Genomic DNA, 21950 nt, shown 5'->3' on the forward strand with positions numbered 1-21950 from the left:
CTGAATTGACTATTGATGATCGCTTTAATCGATTCCATCTCTTATCGACAATTAATCGATTGCCGATTTAATCGTTGACATCCCTAGTAAATAGTCATTGAAAATCAATTACTTCAAGGTGTTTTGTGTTTGAAAGGCCTTCAGGAGGATGAGAAAACAACATTGGATCAATATTTTACACATTCAGATATTGCAATGTGGATTAATGAATGGATATTTGATTCTGAAACTGAAAAATGATAAATATTCACACTTGTGAATGTACACCATGAAAAGATCTAAAGAATTTACTGTCTGTCTTTTACAGGTTTGTTGATAGCGGCGAGATGTCAGAGTCATTCCCGTACAGGACGAAAGCTCTGTTTGCATTTGAGGATATTGATGGGACAGATGTCTGCTTCTTTGGAATGCATGTGCAAGAATATGGCTCTGACTGCCCTCAACCCAATCAAAGGTTAAAAATAACAAAGACACAGTCACACATCTTCAGGCACACACAGAATCTTCCCTCATGTGGATAACATTACAAGAGGGTCTGAGAAACACAAGTAACTTTGCAATATCCTCTGTGTCTCTCTCTCTCCCTCCATGCAGACGTGTATACATCTCCTACCTTGACAGTGTGCACTTTTTCCAACCCCGTCATCTGAGAACCGGAGTCTATCATGAGATCCTAATTGGATACTTGGAGTATGTTAAAAAATTGGGGTTTGTCACTGGCCACATCTGGGCTTGTCCACCAAGTGAAGGTGACGACTACATCTTCCATTGCCACCCATCGGATCAGAAGATTCCCAAACCTAAACGCTTACAAGAATGGTACAAGAAGATGCTTGACAAAGCAGTAGCTGAGAGAATTATACACGACTACAAGGTACTGTGATAGCTGTACTATTTGGTGACAGTAATAAAAGTTTAGACTTGAGTCAGCATACTGCACTATAGTCTTTTCCCTTGTTGTTGACAGCAATGTGTCATCTGTCTGAAGTCCTTCACTAACTATTGCATGTTTCTCTTCACCCAGGACATTTTTAAGCAGGCAACAGAGGATCGTATAACCAGTGCGAAGGAGCTCCCATATTTTGAGGGTGATTTCTGGCCTAATGTGTTGGAGGAGAGTATTAAAGAGCTGGAACAGGAGGAGGAAGAACGGAAGAGAGAGGAAAACAATACCTCTAGTGAAAGTATTGACGTGAGTGATCGACTCAGATTTGTAACTGTTTTGTACTGGGGTAAAAACATACTCGAGTATTAAGGGAAAAAAAATGTTTTGTGAACTAGGTAACTTTTAAAAAGTACTTCTAGAAAAACTGAACACATACTTTGGGTTTTTAGACCGCTACTGTCCTTTCTTGTTTCTGACATGCAGTGGTGAAAAGAGTACTGAAAAAAATTACTCAAGTAAAAGTACCATTACCTTCCAAAAAATGTAGTGCGAGTAGAGTAAAAGTACTTGTCCAAAAAACTACTCGTGTAAAGCCGGGCTCACACTGTGCGATTTTTAATAATCTTTTGCGATTGCTGCTTGTCACACTGAACGAACATGATCCCCATGTCAGACTGTAGGATCTCAGTTGTCTTAATGTCAGACTGTACGACAGTCAAGATGCGATAAAAACGGACGTACTCAAGAAGACTTGTCCGGAGTTTTACGTCATCAATACGTGACCCGCGTTCTCTCGCTATAATGGTAGCTAGCAAACAACAGCAACGTGTAGCGTTAGTTTTATTAATTACATGCCTTATGTTAAAAAAAATAAATAAATTAAAAAGACGACGTGTGTGGAGCAAGTCATGGCTGGGCAAAAGAGGACTTTATGGACTTCCAGTTCTACAGAGCGAACTTGAGGTAATTTTGTTATTCGAGTTTAAACATCCTGCCCCTTAATAAATAAACTTTAAGTTGTACATATTGTTTTTTACAAATAATGAATGGTTTGAAGTTGTCGCGCTAATTGCGTCATCAAGTTCAGTGCTCCTATTGGTTCTTGGTTTGACGGTCGTCGTAGGAGATGTCACACTGCAGGAAACTTGAGGAAAGTGTCTGAAATCTTCTGACACTGCCAGAATTTAATCGGAGGAAAAAATTGATCGCAACGGCCATTAATCGGCTGTCGGTGAACATGTCAAACCAGCGATCTAGACAACCGATTTTAGCCTAGGATTATAGGAATCTTTTAGGATGTTAGGATTTTCAAAATTTGTCTCAGACGAGCAAATCGTGGCCAAAATCGCACAGTGTGAGCCGGGCTTAAGAGTAAAAGAGTAGCCTATTTAAAAGTACTCATGAGTATTGAGTAGTAAGTACTGAGCTGTGGATTCTACCCCGTCATAATAAACGCTGTACACTGCAATTTATACATTGAAAAAACGTTGTACATTCTGTAATTCACATTATCTTGTTTGTCATAAAGAACGAAGAATATCTATCATCCAGCAGTTTTAGTTTTGAATGCCAACTCTTTAAAACACATCAAAATAGCACAGAAACAGTATTTAGTTGAAGAAAAGATGAGTTATTCTATAGTTCAGCATCACACACCATGATATGGGTTCAAATGAGAGCCCATATTTCTCTCCAAAACGGTGCCAGTTTTAGCATTTTGCAATAAAGAAATAAGAATAACTAAACTTGATAATTTGTTACAATTTTAACATAAATGCACATTGTTCTAGATCAGGCCCACTCCTGCAGAGTTCAGCTCTAACCCTAATCAAACACACCTGAGCATGCTAATCAGAGTCTTCAAGATCATCAGAAAATCACAGGTAGGTGAGTTTGATCAGGGTTGGAGCTAAACTCTGCAGCAGATTGGACCTCCAGGGAAAGATTTGAGGAGCCCTGTTCTAGAAGGATGGCATCATGCCATACCTTTTATACATTTACTCGAATTGTCATGTCGATTTGTAAGGAAAAATGCATTAAATAGCAAAGTATTTCTGGGGAAACTTTTTCAAAAGAAAACACAAATGCACGTCTCTCTGCTGAGCCGCGGTGGTCTCTGTGAATCAGCAGCATCCACAACTGAATGGAACAAAAAGTGTTGAACTTGAAATTGTTTATGCGCGAGTGCACTTACTAAATGAAGGCTGATTGTATAAAATGGATTTAAAAAAAAAGTTTATTAATGAGCTGCAGTTTTATTACATTACGCGTTGACACAGATGCAGTGTATTAACGCCACGGGTCATCAATAAGGTGCAGATTGGTCCTCAATTTGAGTACATTATTTCAAATTGTTTCACAGTGTTTCCAACACACTTTTTCACAGCGCGCATCACGCGCTCAAACTCACCAAAAGTCAACAAGTTCAACAAGCAACAACGACTTATCCAAGTGACTGCTGCAGAACGCACGCGAGAGAGACGAGACGGCGCAGATCGCGCGTCTCATAAGTGAGTGGGAATTTACCGAACGTGGCACTTGCGGGAGTTAACACTGTACGCAATACCCGCAACCTCACACCAAATTCAGGCCGTGTAGATAGGCAAGCATATATACAAATAATTTAGTAAGCAGAAATCCGAAACTTACCTTAACATTAGAGGAAGATGCGACTGAATTGATGTTTGAAGAATGCATTTCCATCATGATAAACAGCAGTTGGCAGTTAGTTTTCTATGTACAATTTGATTTGACAAGTCACGAGACCGATTACTATCTCTCTATCCAATCACATTAATGGATAAAAATAAAATTAAAATAAGCATGTAACGACCACAAACAGAGGAAAATAGCGGAGAAAAAGTACCGATACATCAGTTAAAATGTACTCAAGAAAAAGTAAAAGTACACAATTTTGAAACTACTCAAAGTACAATTACTGATAAAACTACTTAATTACTGTAATGTGAGTATTTGTAATTCGTTACTTCACACCTCTGCTAACATGATGGTAAAATTCTAGTGCAGCTGCTTTAATATGTATTCATAAAACCTGATTATTTTAACTTGATGCTTAAGATTAATGTTTTTTTGATTGTCCAGGCTACCAATGGTGACAGCAAGAATGCCAAAAAAAAGAACAGCAAGAAGACTAGCAAGAACAAGGGCAGCTTGAGCCGAGCCAATAAAAAGAAACCGGGCATGCCAAATGTCTCCAATGATCTATCCCAGAAACTCTATGCTACGATGGAGAAACACAAAGAGGTATGTAGCTCCCAAAAACATTTGAAGTATTTGTCATTTAAACATTTGGACTGAACTCACAAATGTCAACACTCTGCTTAATTTCAAGGTTTTCTTTGTTATCCGTCTCATCGCTGGCCCTTCTGCCAATTCCCTTCCACCCATTTTGGACCCTGACCCGCTGATGGCCTGCGATCTGATGGACGGACGAGATGCTTTCCTAACGCTTGCACGAGACAAGCACCTTGAATTCAGCTCGCTGAGGCGGGCCAAATGGAGTTCCATGTGTATGCTAGTAGAACTGCACAATCAGAGCCAGGACCGCTTTGTCTACACGTGCAATGAATGCAAGCACCACGTTGAGACACGCTTTCACTGCACTGTTTGTGAGGTAAGAAATGCCATGTGGGATGTATGATACTTGGTATGTCTTTGAGGAGGGTTTCTAAAAATGCTGTATTGTGGTGCATGTTTTTTTAGATCAAAACACTGAAGAACTTTTGAAATGCCCCCTTCTCTCTTCTTTTGTAGGATTATGATCTCTGCATCACTTGCTACAACACTAAGGGCCATGAGCACAAGATGGATAAACTTGGACTGGGTCTTGATGATGAGAGCAACAACCAAGCTGCAGCCTCCACTCAGAACCCCGGCGACTCGCGTCGTCTCAGTATCCAACGCTGCATCCAGTCACTGGTGCATGCGTGCCAGTGTCGCAATGCTAATTGCTCTTTGCCGTCTTGCCAGAAGATGAAGAGAGTAGTGCAACATACCAAGGGCTGCAAACGCAAGACCAATGGTGGCTGTCCCATCTGCAAGCAACTCATTGCACTATGTTGCTATCATGCCAAGCACTGCCAGGAAAACAAGTGTCCTGTGCCCTTCTGTCTCAACATCAAGCACAAGCTTCGTCAACAGCAGCTGCAACACAGGCTTCAACAAGCGCAAATGCTGCGTAGACGTATGGCCACCATGCAGCGAGCAGGGCAGCCACCACCATGTGGCGGTGGGCCTCCTGGAGGTCTTCCATCCCCCGGCAACAATGGGGCCACAGGTCCTAGCACACCTACTTCGGTCGGTACGCAACCTGCAACCCCTCAGACACCCACACAGCTGACACCCAACCTTGCGTCTCTGCCCCAGCCTGGTGTGGGTGGAGTCCCACCTGGAGCTCCCCCGCAGCCTCCTCAGCATCCTGTCCACCACCAGTTTCAGCAGATGCCAGGTGCAGGCGGGTTGATGACCTCACCGCAGCAACAAATGGTTCCTCAACAACCTGTGGGACAACTCCCGCATCCACACAATCAATATGGTCCCCATTCCACAGGTCCCTCCCCAAATCCACAGTCGCAGGGTAAGCCAAGCCTTGGTCCTGCAACTCCTCCTCAAATCCCCAGCAATCCAGGCACAGCACCTATGTCCCAGCAACAGCAACCTTCAGGTCCTCCGCCTGCAGCTGTGGAGATAGCCATGAAGATCCAGCAAGTGGCAGATGCACAGCGAAAGATGGCACAGGTTCAGATGCTACAAAGGCAGGCTGCGCAAGCTGGCATGATGCCGCAGCACCATCAGCAGCCACAGGGACAGATGGGAGTAACCCACCCTGGGATTGGCATGGTAGGGCCACAAGGAATAGCCTCACAGGCACAAACATCAGTGAACAGAGTGCAGATGGAGCAGCAGCAAGGATCTCAGGGAATGATGGTGGGAGCTGGGCCCATGCAGCAACCCCAACAGGCAGTTGTGCAAGGCCAGATACCACCACAAATGCATCTACAACAGCCGAGAATGAACCCACCACTTCAGCCTCAGCAGCAACAGTGGCCGGGGCAGGGTATGCCAACTCTGCAGAGGCCTGCCATGATGGCTCAACCAGGAATGGTTGCAATGCAGCCCCCTCCTCAGCAGCAGCAACAACCACAACAAATGCAACAACAGCAAGCACCCCAAATGCTGAATCGAAACGCCTTGATGAGTATGGTGCAGGCTGGTCTGCAGAGTGGCATAGCAAGTGGGGCAGCAGCTGGCAATCTGCCTCAGGGAGCCCTGCAGGATCTTTTGCGGACCCTGCGATCTCCAAGCTCTCCTCTACAGCAGCAGCAAGTCCTCAACATTCTTCGGTCTAACCCTCAACTAATGGCAGCATTTATCAAGCAGCGGGTTCACAAGTATAAAGGAGGCACAGTTGGCCCTGCTGGACCACAGGGCAGCCCAGGACCTATGGGAGGACAGCCAGTGGGTGTCAATTCTGGGATGTCCCAGCCTGGTATGCACCTTGGACAGGGTGTTAACATGCAGACTCAACTTCCTCAGCTCCAACAGCAGCAGCAAATGCAACAGCGGCCGCTATTGCAGCAGCAGCAAGTTGCTACCTTGCAGCAGCAGCAACAACAACAACAGCAGCAGCAGCATCAACAGCAGCAAGTTGCTACCTTGCAGCAGCAACAACAACAACAGCAGCAGCAGCATCAACAGCAGCAAGGAATTCAGGGTCAAGGTGTTCCAAACATAGCCAACATGAATCCACAATTTAGAGATCTGGTCTTGAGAAGGCAACAGCAACTACAGTTTCAGCAGCAACAACAACAACAACAACAACAACAACAGCAGCAGCAACAACAACAACAAATGAGTAATCACGCAGCATTCCAACAGCAGCAAGGTTACATGGGTCAACAGGGTAACCTGCAAGTCCCACCAGGAGGTCAGCCGCTACAAGGTGTACAACCTGGCCAGCAGCAGAACTTTCCAGGCAACCCTGTGCAACAGCAAGCTGCAGCTGCCTTGCAACAGAGGTTTGCACAGCAACACAAACTACAGTTGCAACAGCAGCAGAATGTAGCATCGCAAGGTCCCGACGTGGGGCATGGAGGAGGTCCGCAGCCCACGCAAGGAGGTCCCAGTCTTCAGACATCACAGGCATTATTGCAACAGGCCTTGCATCAGCGTCTGCTTCAACAGCAGCAACATCTCAGTGGCACCTCGCCGGCACAGCAGAACAACCCCATGAGCCCGCAGCAGCATCAGATGTCTCAATCGCCCCACTTGCAGGGCCAACAGCTCCCATCCTCCCTCAGCAACCAGGTCTGTTCCCCTCAGCCCTCCCCGCGACCCCAGTCACAGCCTCCTCACTCAAGTCCGTCCCCACGCCTGCAACCACAGCCCTCGCCCCACCACATCTCTCCTCAGTCCCAAACGGGTTCTCCACATCCTAGCCACCTTCAGCAGCATCACTCAGGCATGGCTCCACCTCCTCCACCTTCCCAACAGCCACAGCACAACTCTAAGGACCCAAGTGGATTTGGTACAGATCAGAACGCCATGCTATCTCAGCTCAGTGGCTTGGCAGGAGTCCACGGACCGGGAGCTAATGATATGCTGCCCCCTAGTGGCCAAGACCTCGCCATTAACATGAATAACCCTTTAGACATATAGTTATTACGGAATTCACAAAACCTCACCTGAGACAGTGTTAGCTTTTTTTATACTACAAGGATGAGTTTAGTGTTTTTCATCATAAATACTTTGAAAATGGACCCCCCTAGAGAGATAGCAAATAAGTATAGGGGGGGGTGTTTTGTTTTGTTTTTTTTGCCAGTTGTGTACAAATTGTGGATCGTTTCTTGGCCTCAGAGAACAAATCACAAGTAATATTTTCACAACCGGTCCAGGGGAGTGCTCTTTCTTTTTCAAGAGATATTTTTAAGATTTTAAAAGTGGTATAAAATTAAAGTGCAAATGATTAAGTACTTTTTTATATATAGTTTCACCATGTACCAGTCTCTGTTGTGTGTTTTACAGAGTCATATGGAACTTTTCAAACGTTGTCATGCCTATATTATTATAATTATCTGAACATCATGCATATCTTCCTTGTAAATTGAGTTTTGCATTTTATTTATTCTAGCTTTTTCATTTGTTGTCATGATGGATTTTTTTTTTCATGTGTGTTCCCAGAGACTGCTACAGTTCACATAGAATATATTTTTGTTAAAACCTATTAAAATGGGGAGCTATTCCTTTACTTAAGCTGGAGATTTAGGTTATTGAGTATAATATAAATTACAGTGTTGGGGGATCGGGTTTGGTGTGCGATCTGCTGCCCAATGGATCTTATTTCATGCCATATTGGAAATTCCATTGGACATCACTTATTTTGCAACAGGACAAGTTCTTAGACGCATACACCCGCCCTCAGAATGTTTGTGCACTCCTTATAAGACTTACTGAATAGTGGAGGTGTCTGTACTGGTTGGATGAAAGTTTTGTGTATATGTGTGTGTGTGTATGTATTGGATGTGGTGCCGGAGTTCTTCTGCTCTTGCCAATATCATGTTGAGCAGTGTTTCACATATAAACTGTATGGAGCAGTGAAACGATGGAGAAGGAGAGGCGAGTCACTGATTTCACCGTTTTCGTCCTCCTTCAGTACCACTTCTACTTTTCCTCCACTTCCAGAATTTTCTTTGCTCTGAACTTTGGGAGTTTTATTTGAATATTTTGTACTGTACAAAGGAAACAAACTGTGGACTTAATACTTTTTTTTTTTTTTTTTTTAATAAAATGAAGATAATTTATTTATTGGTCATTTGTTATTGAGGATTATTTGAAGATTGTCATTTTTAACCATTTGCCTTTCTGCTTTAATCTTTTCTCTCTTTATTTGACAAAAAATTATACACTTCTGGCAGAATGGCAGTGCTCTTGGATTGGGTTTGTTTGGGTAAATGTGTTAATAAGTGCTGTTAGGCTGGTCATAGTTGACTCATCAGCCAGCTGTCATTGCTGGCTGACGTTCAGACCGATACTGAAGAAAATGTTGCTCCTGCAATCATCCTAGAGGTGATAAAAGGGAACTGTAGAAATTGACTGGTAAAAGTGTGGCTTTCCCCGAGTGGTTAAGAATCAGCTTTAGCATCAGCAAATATGGCAGTACTGTCGGCTTATGTTTCATAACTTTTGACTAGTAGTTTAGAACATTTACCTGGTCCAGTTGACAAGGATATCAGCTTGAGATTCTCCTCCTGGGTTTATTTTGTGACAATAACTGGCCGACAATACTCGCAGTTTAAATATTCCAGAGTGTGTAATCCGGATTATTTTACCCTGCTCTCTGGAAGACTTCATTAAATACATTTTAAGGAAGCTGCCTCACAATAAAAAAGGAACAAGCAGCATAATGTTTAATAATTGTGATTATATCTTGTAATTGCAACTTCATAACTCACAATGCGACTTTGTCTCACATGTGATCATGGACCACAAAACCAGCCATATGGGTAAATTTTTCGAAATTGAGATTTATGCCTCATCTGAAAGCTGAATAAATAAGCTTCCCATTAATGTATGGTTTGTTAGGATCGGACAATATTTGGCCGAGATGCAACTATTTGAAAATCTGGAATCTGAGGGTGCAAGAATAATCAAAATATTGAGAAAATTGTCTTTAAAGTGGTCCAAATTAAGTTCTCAAAACTAAGTTTTGATATATTTGCGGTAGGAAATTTACAAAATATCTTCATGGAACATTATCTTAATATCCTAATGATTTTTGGCATAAAAGAAAACTCTATCATTTTGACCCATACAGTGTATTTTTGGATATTGCTACAATACCTGTGACTTATGACTGGTTTTCTGGTCCAGGCTCACAAATGTGACTTATACTGTAACATACTATGTGATTATTTCAATGTACTGTCTTGCAATTGGAACTTATACAGTCACAATTACAGGGTTGTGAATCACTCTATTTTACTACATATTTTACTTCGAGGCACAAACTGGCTTACACACAAAAAAAGTGTTACTCCAAAATGAATTAAAATCACCCACAACTTTATTTTTCCATTTATTTGCTGTAAATACAAGCAAAAAAAGTGTAGTTGTCACATGTGAGAGCAACAACAGAGCTGACAAGCCATGTTCAACTATCACCATGACCAAAACATGTAACTTGGGCTCGGCTCTGATTTCTGCCATGCTAAAAGCACACCGAAAGCACATGTGTTCAGATGAACAGGATCTACCCCTACGAAAGTGTCCACTGTAGCAGCTGTGAATGAACCAATACTGTCTCTAAAAAAATGCACAAAGGCCTCTGAACAGTGAAGACAGCACAGGCGCAGATATGGAAACAGCCAGGTGGCCAGTCCTTTTCCCACCTGGTTGGTTACAGGACAAAAGAGGTGACGTAGCAGTAGTTTTGTCTTCGAGTTAGAACTGAAAAACAGTTTCTTCTCATCAAGTCGATGACTGCTGCTGATGGAAAAGTAGTGGTACAGATACAGAGATTTGCTTTACATGCTTAAAGTCTTCGAATACAGCATCACTGAGTATAATCAGAAATGTCGTCCTTCAGTCTTTATTTTACCACAATGACACAAGGACAAACTTAAGAAAACAAATGCCTTCTTGATGTCTTTACCTTGCTTAGACAATATCTGCTTCACTACTGCAAACTGTATTATTCACTTGGTCCTGACTAAATGTACATAAATCTTTTGTATGTTCTTGGGATCCTTTGTCAACTTACACCTCAAGCCCATAGCCACTAAAAAAGCCTTCTGCACTCGTGGCCTCTTTAAAGGTGACGGTCAAGGAATTTATCGTCACCTGAGTCACAAGGACTTTCCCAGGATGTGCTGTGGTGATGGAGGAAGTCTGTGATTGGTCAATTGGGACATGTAATAATGTTGTGCGTTCTGCTGTAACATCAGTATCCATTCCTTCCTTTTCTTTGACCTCTGAACTGTCTACCTCACCCCTTTCTCTTACCTCTTCCTGTCTCCATGTATTGCTCGAATGTACCTCGATAACCGAAGGTCTGTTCTGTACTTTGTCAAACACATCTTGCTCGGCTCCTGACTTGGTGCTGTTCTGTAGTGATTGGTCAGTGTTTGTTGTGTCATGTGATACCCGTTCGGAGTCCTCATCCCCTGCAGTGTTTGTGACTGGCTCATTCTCTTGTGTGTTGGTGATTGTACTGTATTCTATTGCTCCTAAAACTGGACCTGTATCCTCACTTTGCTTCTCAGCATGGTCAAAAATGAAAGAGCAGTTGTCAGTTTCCATGATGGTGATTTCAGTTTCATGTTCTGCCGAAGAGTTGTACCCCTCTGACATCTCTTGACCTGACAGAAAACAACAGAAGCTCATAATGAACTTTGTGAATGAAAATTGTTCAACTAAAACTGAAAGTTATTTAGTGACACTAAAGTCATTCCAAACACATATCACCTTCTGTTATGTGGCTTCAAGATATGTCATAAATGTTTTGGTGTCAATGATCTTTACTGACATAAAACCTGTCGTGACGCACCTTTAACAACAAATTTGAATGTACTTTAATGCGAAAGAGATTCAAAAGCAGCAGCAGAAGGGAAGACTTTTGTCAACTAACAATATAAATATCACGTTGGTCCTACTGTATAACTTCTAAAAAAAAAAATTGGAAGTCATATGGACTACAATGGTCTCAACAATCAACTATGGCTTATGATGATTTTGGGAAACGCAGCTCTGAAAATCTCACATTTGGTTGCTGCTTCAAGACGTCACATTTGATTTTACGTCAATGACGATCGATGGCAAGACGTAAAAAACAATATTCAACGTCACTGCCATTAAACCTGACACAACTTCATATCTTAAGATGACCAGTTTACATTTTTTTTAAATGAGATTGGAGTGCTATGATGAGGGGTTAAATAGATTTTTGGATGTTTAAATGAGTCAAAGGTGAAATGGCTTTAGAAGAGTTGACATTTATGGCAAATGTTGTATTGGCTTCTTTTATGGTGCATCATGGTCCAGTTTTTAAGTTTAACGGTCATTCACTTTCATTGTAAGAAAAGGTACCTAAATCAAAACTCCTTTTTGCAGAGGACAGAGAATGACAAACTACATCGTCATTTTTGGGTGAATTTTGACAGCTGAGTATTTCTTAATCACATTAAACACGTGTTGTCACTGTGATTCAGAAATATCTGGCAAGATTTTTCAGAATGGCCCTCATGACCCCTGAATATTGTCATTGCAGTGTATCTTAGCAACAGTTGTCATATTGATGCCACACAGCAACCTACCACTTGGAATGTCCTGGTGCACTTCTGTTGTGTTTTCTTTGTCCTTTTGCATCTTCTTCATCTTTTTCTTCCTCTCATCTTCATCATCTCCACCCCATGCTTTCTCTAAGTCTTTTACAGGAAGTGGATGTCGTCCTGGTTGCTGGGATGATTTGATGTCATTCATGAGTTTGGACCTGCACTGCCTTATCTTGCAGCGCCGTCCATTCTGATCTATTACCGTCCCCACGGAGCGGGTGAGTGACAGGCGGATTCTTGGGATGGGTTTATCTGGAACCTTGTTTTTACTTCGTAGGTCCATTGGGTAGAGGCTCTGTTAGAGGGGTGAGATTATGCTGTGTTTATGATGTTGCAAATACTGGTTAGGCTAGATTGTTCTTTCTGAAATACTGAAGTTTCTTCACAACTGCTGCAGTACATTATCTTGCAATCTAGATGGCTCCATTGATGCACTTACAGAGAACTGTTTTGAACCATGTCCGAAAGAAAAAGTCAAGTACAGTCCCTGTAGATGCTATGCCAAATTTGGACAATGAATCTAAGTTCAGATCCTAGGACACTTTAGTACATCAGATCTTTTTTATTACATGTATCAGATTGTTGGATATATGATAAATGAATCGAAATAAAATATTTGGTACTTGTTGTTACAGAAGCTGCATAGAAAAGACACAACAGTTGGATGAGGCTTCAAATTTTTTTGAAATAACAGTGTTTGGGCATTACAGAAAAAAAAAACACTCATCAGAATTACATAAATTGCATAAGAACTGCTACTGGATATCAAAACAGTTAAGAGGTAACTCATACCCGCAGAATAACTCGACGAGGTCTCAGGCCTTTCCTCTTATACGCCAGAGCTCTGTCCTTCTCCTCTCTGTTAGAAAGAGAGAGATATGCAAAGGAATTGGGGGATAGAAAGGTAAGAACATCCCGTTGCCTCCAGCATATTCATCTCCCCATCAATAACCGAAGGTTCCCAGAGTGCGACTTACTTTTCTTCATAGGCGAGGACAAGACGAGGGTCCAATATGTTGTCCTCTGGTTCCCAGGAGCTGTACCTGACAATCACACAGTCCCAAACAGATTATTAGATTATTTGTGTTATTAGCATACACACAAATATATGTAATACAACAAATTCAGTATAAAATATGGCAATCATATATTTTTTTTTATCATATTTAGTTTTTGCCCAGAATTAAACTTTATAATCTATAGTAATTTTCATCTCATAAAATCAATCCTGGCTCGTATTTCACCCAAAATCAACAAATAAACATTGCAATATTTCCATGACATTTGAGTGTCATTTCTCATTACTGTAATAGTATAAAACAATAATGATAATGTAAAGTATATATACTTGATGATGGTATGTAATGTTCTGCTTTACATTAATAAAAATATCATTGTAATAAATAAATAAATAAAAAGGAAAAACAACAATGGGAATTAATGTTGCAAATGCACAGCTTCTTCCCATTCCTAACATTAGGGCTCATTATCTTTACATAAAACATTTTTTTTTCTTCTTTGATTTTGGTGTGAAATATGATCAGGACATGTTCTTGACTATTTTTGTGAGATTCAGGCATAAAATATGTTACATGAGAAAGAAGAAGAATATGATGCTGTTTTTTTTTTCCAACATCTAATTTTCTAGTGTTTTTAATGTGACCTTGACATGTTTTTGTAGGACTCGGCCACATATTGTGTCCTAGTTGTGGGTTATATTTTGTCTTTAATAAAATGACTTATAAATGTTTTCCTAATCTTTTATGAGAACTTACTTGGGCGACCATCCTTGCCACTTAAGCAGATATTCCACATTTCCCTGAAATGAGAAAGAGAAAGAAATAAAAGGGGTCATTGTCACTTTTAAAGTTGAGAGGGAGACATACGTCACCATTATGTTCTCAACAAATCCATGATACAAACATCTCACAGATTTTGAAAAAGCATGCTTGTCTCTTTAAGACGTCAACACTCAGTAGTATTTGGACGTGAAAGATTATGCAGGATGAGAACGGCGCCGCCCTCCCGAGTGTTATGGCGCGTGATGTCATAGAGCGGCCAGCACGTGAGTTCCATTTAAAAAAATAAAACAGCGAGTTTCAAGAACATTCATTGGATGGAAGTAGGTGGAGCTATGGGAACGCGTAAACAACTCGTTTTGTGCAACGTGCAGCACTGCGAAGGTTTGGTCTTGCGTCCCCCCACGTGCATGTGCAGCTCTAGTTATCATAATCATAGCTATTGCTGTGCATGAAACATCTGGCTCTATACCACACTCAAAATAATAAATACACAAACAAACACCAATGTGCGTGCTCTATTGATAAACATGACCTATTTTATGTATTGCTATTTAAACAAATTAAATTTCGTTTATTCTGCCGTTGGTCTAAAATGGTCGGATTATTTTGGAAACTACGCAGATATTACACAAGCTTCAACACTGGCGGTGCGCGCGTACAAATAAACTGCGTAGCCACTAAACGCGGCGATTTTCCGAGCGAAAAGCGCATTGAAGGAAAAGATGATGATGACAGTTCTCTTCTCACACACCCACCTCCATCTCTAGCGCTCGCAATTTAATTTTTAGAGACCTTGCAAAAATGCACATATTTTAGAGAATAGCATACAATTGTTGTATGTTTTGCACACGAAAAGTCATGCAACGAAAAAGTTCCGAAACGTTACGCGAATTTAGGTGTTAGTCACTCATGAGTCATTCCTGAACTGGCAACAGAAGAAAACTGTGCAGACTTCGGTGGGATTAATCATTTCAAAACAGAAAGTAAATAGTGCGTGCAGAATACATTGCATTAAAGCAACTGACCGAAGTGCATTTTTGCACGCACCGACAACGTCCTTACCTTTCTTACCCTCTTCTTCGTGATTGACTCCACAGCAAACACTTGCTCCCCTATTGCTAACAGCTCCATATTCATGAAATTATCCAGTGCAGCAAATATAGTTTCTTATCTCTCTTGTTATTGCTATTCAGGTGATGAAATGTCACTAAACTATTCTGCATAGACTATTAGACTGTTGTCTTTTTTAGGATTTGAACCCACTGGTACTCTTGGTGCACACTCAGGTCTGCCGCTGTTCCAGCTCTCTCTGAGTTTTAGAATCTGCGACACATGTACACACTGGTTTGGTTTGGCGCGTGCACGATCTATGCACTCGCGCCCACCCACTTCTCCGACTATGGCAAGCCGTGTTAACATGTATTCTTTCAACGAGTATCTATTATTAATATTTTTTACTTCTTTAATCACTAGTTAGTCTAATGGTGGTATCATTTTTAGTGTCACTAGTTAGTACATTTTCTTTTGTTTACAGTATTTTTTTTCTTGTTAAAATAATACTTATTTATCCACAAGTCGTTTTTATAGGTTAAGCTATTTTAATTCAGTTCAATGTAAAAGCAATAGGCTAAGTATGTCTTGCATCCTTTAATATTAGCGAACATTGCAAATAAATTGGTTGCAAAACGGTAACCACTCACATGTAACTTTTTGTCTGGTTGTTACGGTCAGAAAAAAAAATTGAATCACATTACTAGATGTTATAGCCTTGCAAGTGATCACTAGATTTTATACAGATGTTACTATAATGATTCTGTAAATGGCAGGGACAAGTCCCCCCCCCAATAATTAAAAATTGCCAAATGTCCCCCACAATATTTGAAATTCTTGCACTGATCTGCTGTCCTCCATTACTCGGGGCTCTTGTTAAGATGACAAAAAAAGCTTTAAAAGTAACATTTTCAGTCTGCTCTGCCTCCGCGGGCTAACAGCGCTCGTCAATGTCAAAATAATTGAACTGGCCAATCAAATCAAAGTAGGCGGGGTTTAGCGTGAGGTTTACCATTCAGATGCTGAGCGCGCCGCGAAGATTGAAAACATTGAAAGAGAGCGAGGTAAGATGAAGCTGCAAATCATTTAATGTTTAGTCAACTGTTTTACGAAAGAAATGTTAAATGACCGACAGTTATATATTCAGTGAAGCAAACTACTTGACTTTTTTTCTCAAATATGCCCATCAAATATGAGAGAGAGAGAGAGAGAGAGAGGGAGAGAGAGAGAGAGATGAAATGTGTGCTAATTATATGCATCTGGTTGTCTGTCCCTACAAACAATGAAACTGTGAATTTAGTCCTACTTCAAAAACACGTCATTGCTGAGAAATATAATGTAGTGATTCAGTATGGAAACTATTTTATTACAATAAAAGTCGCAGGGTAGTGTTGCCAAATTTCTGTGTGCGAATAATAATGTGTGTGCGTGTGTCAATTAAAGCAAATATATAAATAAAAGTTTTTCTTTATATAATATATCTGTGTGTACTGTGTATATTTGTTATGTATATATAAATACACACACATGCATGTATATATTTAAGAAAAATGTGTTATGTTTATATATTAAATATATTTATATATAATATAAATTATATGAATATAAATATATACACGTAAATACATGTAAATATTTTCAAAATATATACTGTATGTGTGTGTCTTTACATATACATAATAAATATACACAGCACACACAGATATATTATATAAAGAAAAACTTTTATTTTGGATGCGATTAATCACGATTAATCTTTGCCCAGCACTAATATATATATATATATATAAAATTGGTCCCCCCCAATGTTCAAGACATGGTTACGGCCTTGGAAAGTGGTGATCAGCACCCTATATAATGTGGAAGTTACTGCCTTTTGCCTTGGCGTGACATCTCACTTTTTGAAGACAATGCAAAAGCAGAGTACAATATCAATATAGCGGTAAAAATCAAGTTTGAGATCATTTTTATTAAAACATCTAATTGCCAGATTTCCAGTGTCCTACCTATACTTATTTTTTCTGTACAAATAAAAATCTTTAAAGCCAGTTTTCTAAGTTTCACACTCTAGTGAGTTTCACACTCTGGAGCAGAGCGGCAATCCACCTGTCACTCAAGTGGCCACGCCCTTAATTATGCAGAACTTTAAGGCTTAATATAATTTAAACGGATGAGTTATAAAAAAAATTCCCCCCCCTCACAGTAGTCACAGTAGGCACCAAAAGAAAAAGAAAAAAAGATGAAGTCTGTACATCACTTTCAGGTACATTCTAATCCTGTGAAACTTCTTTGGCTGTTGACGTTAATAACTTGTTTTAATGTCTGTAATAATTTCACCACCACCAACGCATCTATTATTCTCTCTGAGTTTCCATGTTCCCTTATGAAAATAAGCCATGGTTTTACTATGAATAAAACCAAAAATCATGGTTCTTGTAGCCATGGTTGGTAACCACATGCTTTTGTTACTTCAAATAATAGTTTACAAAGAAGTATTAAGATAATATGTTTGTGGTTATAAAACCTAAGCCAACCAACCTAATAAAGCCCTAAACCAACAAAAGCCTTTAAAATGACTTAAAATGCATTATATAAAATATTGAGGCAATAATAATTGTTTAATTAAAGAGTCATGAAACCCCCTGTTTCAGCACTGGTTAGTTCTCACCACGGTTTTAAAAAATGCTAAAAAAAAAGTGGGCGTGGTGCGCAGCGGAGCAGAGAGAGAAGACACACAGCTTTGGGTTCAGACAGTTTCATTTCGCTCTCATCGAGTTAAAAACACAAATGCACTGCCATTTGCACTCTTCATCGAAAACATATATATGAACCTCTGATAACTTTTTAGGCTTATTCTGCTGCGTTTATATATGCCTTTTGACGGCTTGTGTCAAGGAGCTGTAAAAACGGTTGCACTCACTAAGTGAAAGAATCGCGTTTGTGCCGAACTCTTATTACAAAGCAAAAACAAACTATGTCCATTGCCACGTCACAAATTGTGGCGTCAACACGATGTAGATTTTAAACCCAGAAGATGAAAATAGTGCAAAAAAGCTTAAAATTAACCAGTTTTCGCCAACAGTTAAAATGATCGGATGCTAACATTGTCTTCTATGATGTGCAACACAAACACCACTGCTAAGTAAAATCCTTACAAAAATTAACCATGGTTTTATCATAGTAAAAGTGCTTAATTTTCTTTTGCTTGATTTCTGAATGCTTGAGACTATAAAATCAATCAGACAACTATATTAATAAAATAATAGCCATAGGTAACTGTCTACAGTCTACAGAGCTACAATTGTAATTGGTAAATAATATATATATTTTTTACTTTTATATTTTATTAAAGTTCTATTTTGACCCTTATAGTAGGTGTTTTTTTACATTCATAATATTTGGGGGAGGGGGCACAGCAATACAATTCTGCTAAGGGCACCCATTTGGCCAGCAGCGGCCCTGGAAGTATATTCTAAAAAACAAACAAACAAAAAAAAACATTTTTACACTTGAAAATATTGAATAAATGTTTGTACATTTCATTTTAACTTTCAGCGATTGTTTTAATTGTGTTTAACTTACTACATTACCAGCTCTTTTTGTTAAAGATGTAACTAGCAAGGCAATGAGTAGGCTAGAAGGCTATTTGTGCATTCTAAAAGAGACTTCTGTCAAGAACGACAAACATTAGATAGTATTATTCTAACTGCAATCAAAAATAATAGATACTAGTTTAAATGAAAGAATGTTAAAATGGCTTGCCAAACTCCGTTCGTCCCTTTAGCGCTGCACCGAGCACGAGTCGCCACGAGAGTTCGCGCGCGCTGAGGAAGGAGCGCGACTGCTTTTGCCAAGAAATGGAAATGAAAGACGGGAATAGGAGGTCTCTCTCTGAGCGATAAAGACGTATTAGTGCGATGAGTCACTTTTGAGATACAAATATCGGGTCATTGCAGAGGCTGATGTAAACCCCTGTACACAGTAACGTGATCTATACATGCACACACCTGGCTAGAACATAATGAAAGCAGGCTACTTAATGTTTTCCGAGAAATGCGCCGAAAAACACTCATAATTATTCCTTCCCGGAATCTGCGCCAACAGAATTCCACAGAAAGTTCCGCATGTTTCCAGAGAATTCCAGTGCCCCCAATTTACAGTAACAGATCTATCCCCCCCCACACACACACACCTCGTGTGCTGCATGTGTGTTCTGGTTTATTCTATGTATTTACCACATTTAAATCATATCGACAGAATTCCGCTGATTTTCACCCACAAACGCAGATAATGTGAGAAGGTGTATAATGCACAAATACAGTGAAATGAGGACTGAAATGCATGTAGGCTATGCAGGAAAGCAGATGAATATAAGGCAATGGCTGAAGTTAGGCGTTTCCCTAAAAAAAACACATTAAGAAAACGCTTAACGTGGCAATTAGATGAAAAAAAATATTAATATCGGAGACCCAAATTCAGTAGGCAGTTAATAATAATAATAATAAATGTTTATTTATAACGCACTTTATATTCACACAGAATCCCAAAGTTCTACAGAATAAAAACAAAAAGAAATGTTAGAATCATTCAAGGGCTTTGCTAAAAAGGAAGGTAAAAGATGAAACATCAGGCAAACAGATGAACTCAAACGCGGTCCTTCAGTATCTATAACTGTCTTAAATACATACAAGCTATTTCATTATGTGTTATTTATTTATTTTTATTTTTTTATGGGGGAAACGCGTAAATTACCTTTTTTGTGTTGCGTTCATATTCGGGGTTAGCATATTCTCCGACACTGTCTGTTGCACGTTTATCACGTTAAGTGTTTATAATGTTTCGCGCAAAACCACGAAGATTAATAATTAAATATATGAAAAATATACCGACAAAGGATTTTACTGGAAAATTAAACAGCTAATCAGTCTCATTATCTGATTGCTCAACCTTTTAAATGCAAGATACCCAATAAAATGCAACTTCTGACAGAGAGCTTACAGAAACCAGGGGAACGTTGACCTTCTCGGATTATTTTGGGAAGGTTTCCTCTTAAACTTAATAGAACGTTTGTTCAAAGTTATCTGTTCTTTAAAAATGCTCTCAAAACGTTAGCACAAAATTTTTTTTTATACATTGTCCATAGAACGTTTTTCTAAAACATGTGACTGACAGGTGTGTTTTGTTGCCCTGGTGTGTCCTATTAATTGATTATTCAAACAATAAATGGCACTGAATGTCTGCGCTCAGTTTCAGATCCGTGCAGACTGCATTTATTGTTAGTTAGACGTGTAACCAACATGAAAACCAGAGAGGTGTCTATGGGTGAAAAACAAGCAATTGTGAAGCTGAGAGAAGATGAAAAAACAATCGAACCATTGCACAAACACTGGCAATAGCAAGTACAACCATTTGGAATCTCCCGAGGAAGAAAGAAACCACTGGTGTACCAAGTAACACACCTCAAACGGGTAGATCAAGGAAAACATCTGCAGTTGATGACAGAAACATTGTGACAGCTGTAAAGAAAGACCCTAAAACAACTGTTAGTGACATCAGCAACAACCTCCAGAGGGCAGGAGTGAAGGTATCACAATCTACTGTTAGCAGAAGACTTCATGAACAAAAGTACAGAGGCTACACCAGAAGATGCAAACCACTCATTAGCAAGAAGAATAGGAAACGAGCCTCAAAAATTCAGTTATGGACTGATTTTATGGACCAAAGTGATGGAAAGGCTAAAGTTTGGAGAAAGAAAGGATCTGCTCATGATCCCAAACATACAATCTCATCTGAAACACAGTGTACACAGGTGTACATTATAGTACATATTACACAAGTAATGCAATGGCTTGGGCTTTCATCGCTTCTTCTGGGACAGGCTCATTAATCTTCATTAATGATGTAACGCGTGATGGCAGCAGCAAAATTAACTCAGAAGTCTACAGAAATATTTTGTCTGACAATTTACAGAAAGATGCAACCAAACTGATTGAGAGATCCTTCATCATGCAGCAAGATAATGACCCAAAACACGGTGCCAAAACAACAAAGGAGTTCATCAGGGGCAAGAAGTGGAAGGTTTTAGACTGGCCAAGTCAATCTCCACACTTAAACCCTGTAGAGTATGCATGTTACCTGCTAAAGAAGAGACTGAAGGGAGTAACCCCCCAAAACTGAAGGAGGCTGCGGTGAAAGCCTGGAAAAGCATCACAAAAGAAGAATGCAAGTTTGGTGATGTCAATGGGTCACAGGCTTGATGCAGTTATTGAAAGCAAAGGATTTGCAACTAAATATTAAGACTTTTTCACTTTAATCTGTTAATTCTATCTGTTCCAATACTTTTGGTAACATGAAAAATGTGTGGGTTCAAACAAAAGGTGCTATCTTCTAAGTTGTGTATCAGATCCAGATGAAAATACCTGTAAATAAAAGCTGAAATGTTATTCTCTCATCTCATATTCATCTTTTGATGTCAAACCCAAATGTTTTCAGTCTACAGCAAAAATAAAGGAATTGGACTGTTTTTGTTATGCCGTGTTCTTTATTTTATAACATTTCTTTATTTTAGAAAATTAAAACTTTCTTTCTAAAAAACATCTTTTGTTCTGAGTTCTTCTGGCTCATCTCTTCTCAGATCTTTTCAAGTGAAAGCTGATCTCAAAAAGTTAGGCTATAAGTTAATAATAGAGCAGTTAAAGACAAATATGGATGAAGAACAGTAAGGAAGGGTGATAGGTGTGTTATCCATTTGTTGCATTTTATAAAGTTAAAACCAATTTAAAGATAGGCACACTGAAATTAGTTACATTTGTCGTGGGCATAATGTGGCTACAATGTCGTGAGGTAAACGCGTGCGGATCCGAT

At 39.7% G+C, this 21950-nt stretch overlaps 2 protein-coding genes across 7 annotated transcripts in view; one reads left to right on the plus strand and one right to left on the minus strand.

The window, feature by feature from the left end:
- LOC306867791 (histone acetyltransferase p300-like) overlaps positions 1 to 8705 on the plus strand; it is a 40804-nt gene extending 32099 nt beyond the window's left edge. For 5 of the 6 annotated variants that reach the window (XM_079413669.1, XM_079413671.1, XM_079413667.1 and 2 more), the window contains exons 25-30: positions 308 to 454; positions 595 to 874; positions 1025 to 1192; positions 3989 to 4150; positions 4239 to 4520; positions 4661 to 8705. In XM_079413669.1, coding sequence (XP_079269795.1) covers positions 308 to 454; positions 595 to 874; positions 1025 to 1192; positions 3989 to 4150; positions 4239 to 4520; positions 4661 to 7564 — 3943 coding nt within the window. In that variant the 3' untranslated portion in view covers positions 7565 to 8705. The remainder of the gene's footprint in view (positions 1 to 307; positions 455 to 594; positions 875 to 1024; positions 1193 to 3988; positions 4151 to 4238; positions 4521 to 4660) is intronic. The other variant, XM_079413672.1, reaches the window with a different exon arrangement.
- Positions 8687 to 15400, minus strand: LOC306867824 (uncharacterized protein). Its single transcript, XM_079413721.1, has 6 exons — positions 15099 to 15400; positions 14010 to 14053; positions 13212 to 13277; positions 13027 to 13093; positions 12217 to 12529; positions 8687 to 11262 (listed from the first exon to the last, which is right to left on the minus strand). The coding sequence occupies exons 1-6, from the start codon at positions 15171 to 15173 to the stop codon at positions 10661 to 10663; spliced, it is 1167 nt and encodes a 388-aa protein (XP_079269847.1). The 5' UTR covers positions 15174 to 15400; the 3' UTR covers positions 8687 to 10660.
- Between the last annotated feature and the right edge of the window lie 6550 nt (positions 15401 to 21950).

Source organism: Barbus barbus, assembly GCF_936440315.1.
Source record: "Barbus barbus genome assembly, chromosome: 4".
NCBI classification, from domain to species: domain Eukaryota; kingdom Metazoa; phylum Chordata; class Actinopteri; order Cypriniformes; family Cyprinidae; genus Barbus; species Barbus barbus.

Excerpts from the sequence above, each read along its gene's own strand:
- LOC306867824 (XM_079413721.1), bottom strand. The coding sequence starts at position 15,173 with ATGAATATGGAGCTGTTAGCAATAGGGGAGCAAGTGTTTGCTGTGGAG. Across the intron at positions 13,278-14,009 it reads TGGCAAGGATGGTCGCCCAA|GTACAGCTCCTGGGAACCAG; the intron begins GTAAGTTCTCAT and ends TGTGATTGTCAG. Across the intron at positions 12,530-13,026 it reads CTCGTCGAGTTATTCTGCGG|AGCCTCTACCCAATGGACCT; the intron begins GTATGAGTTACC and ends CCCCTCTAACAG.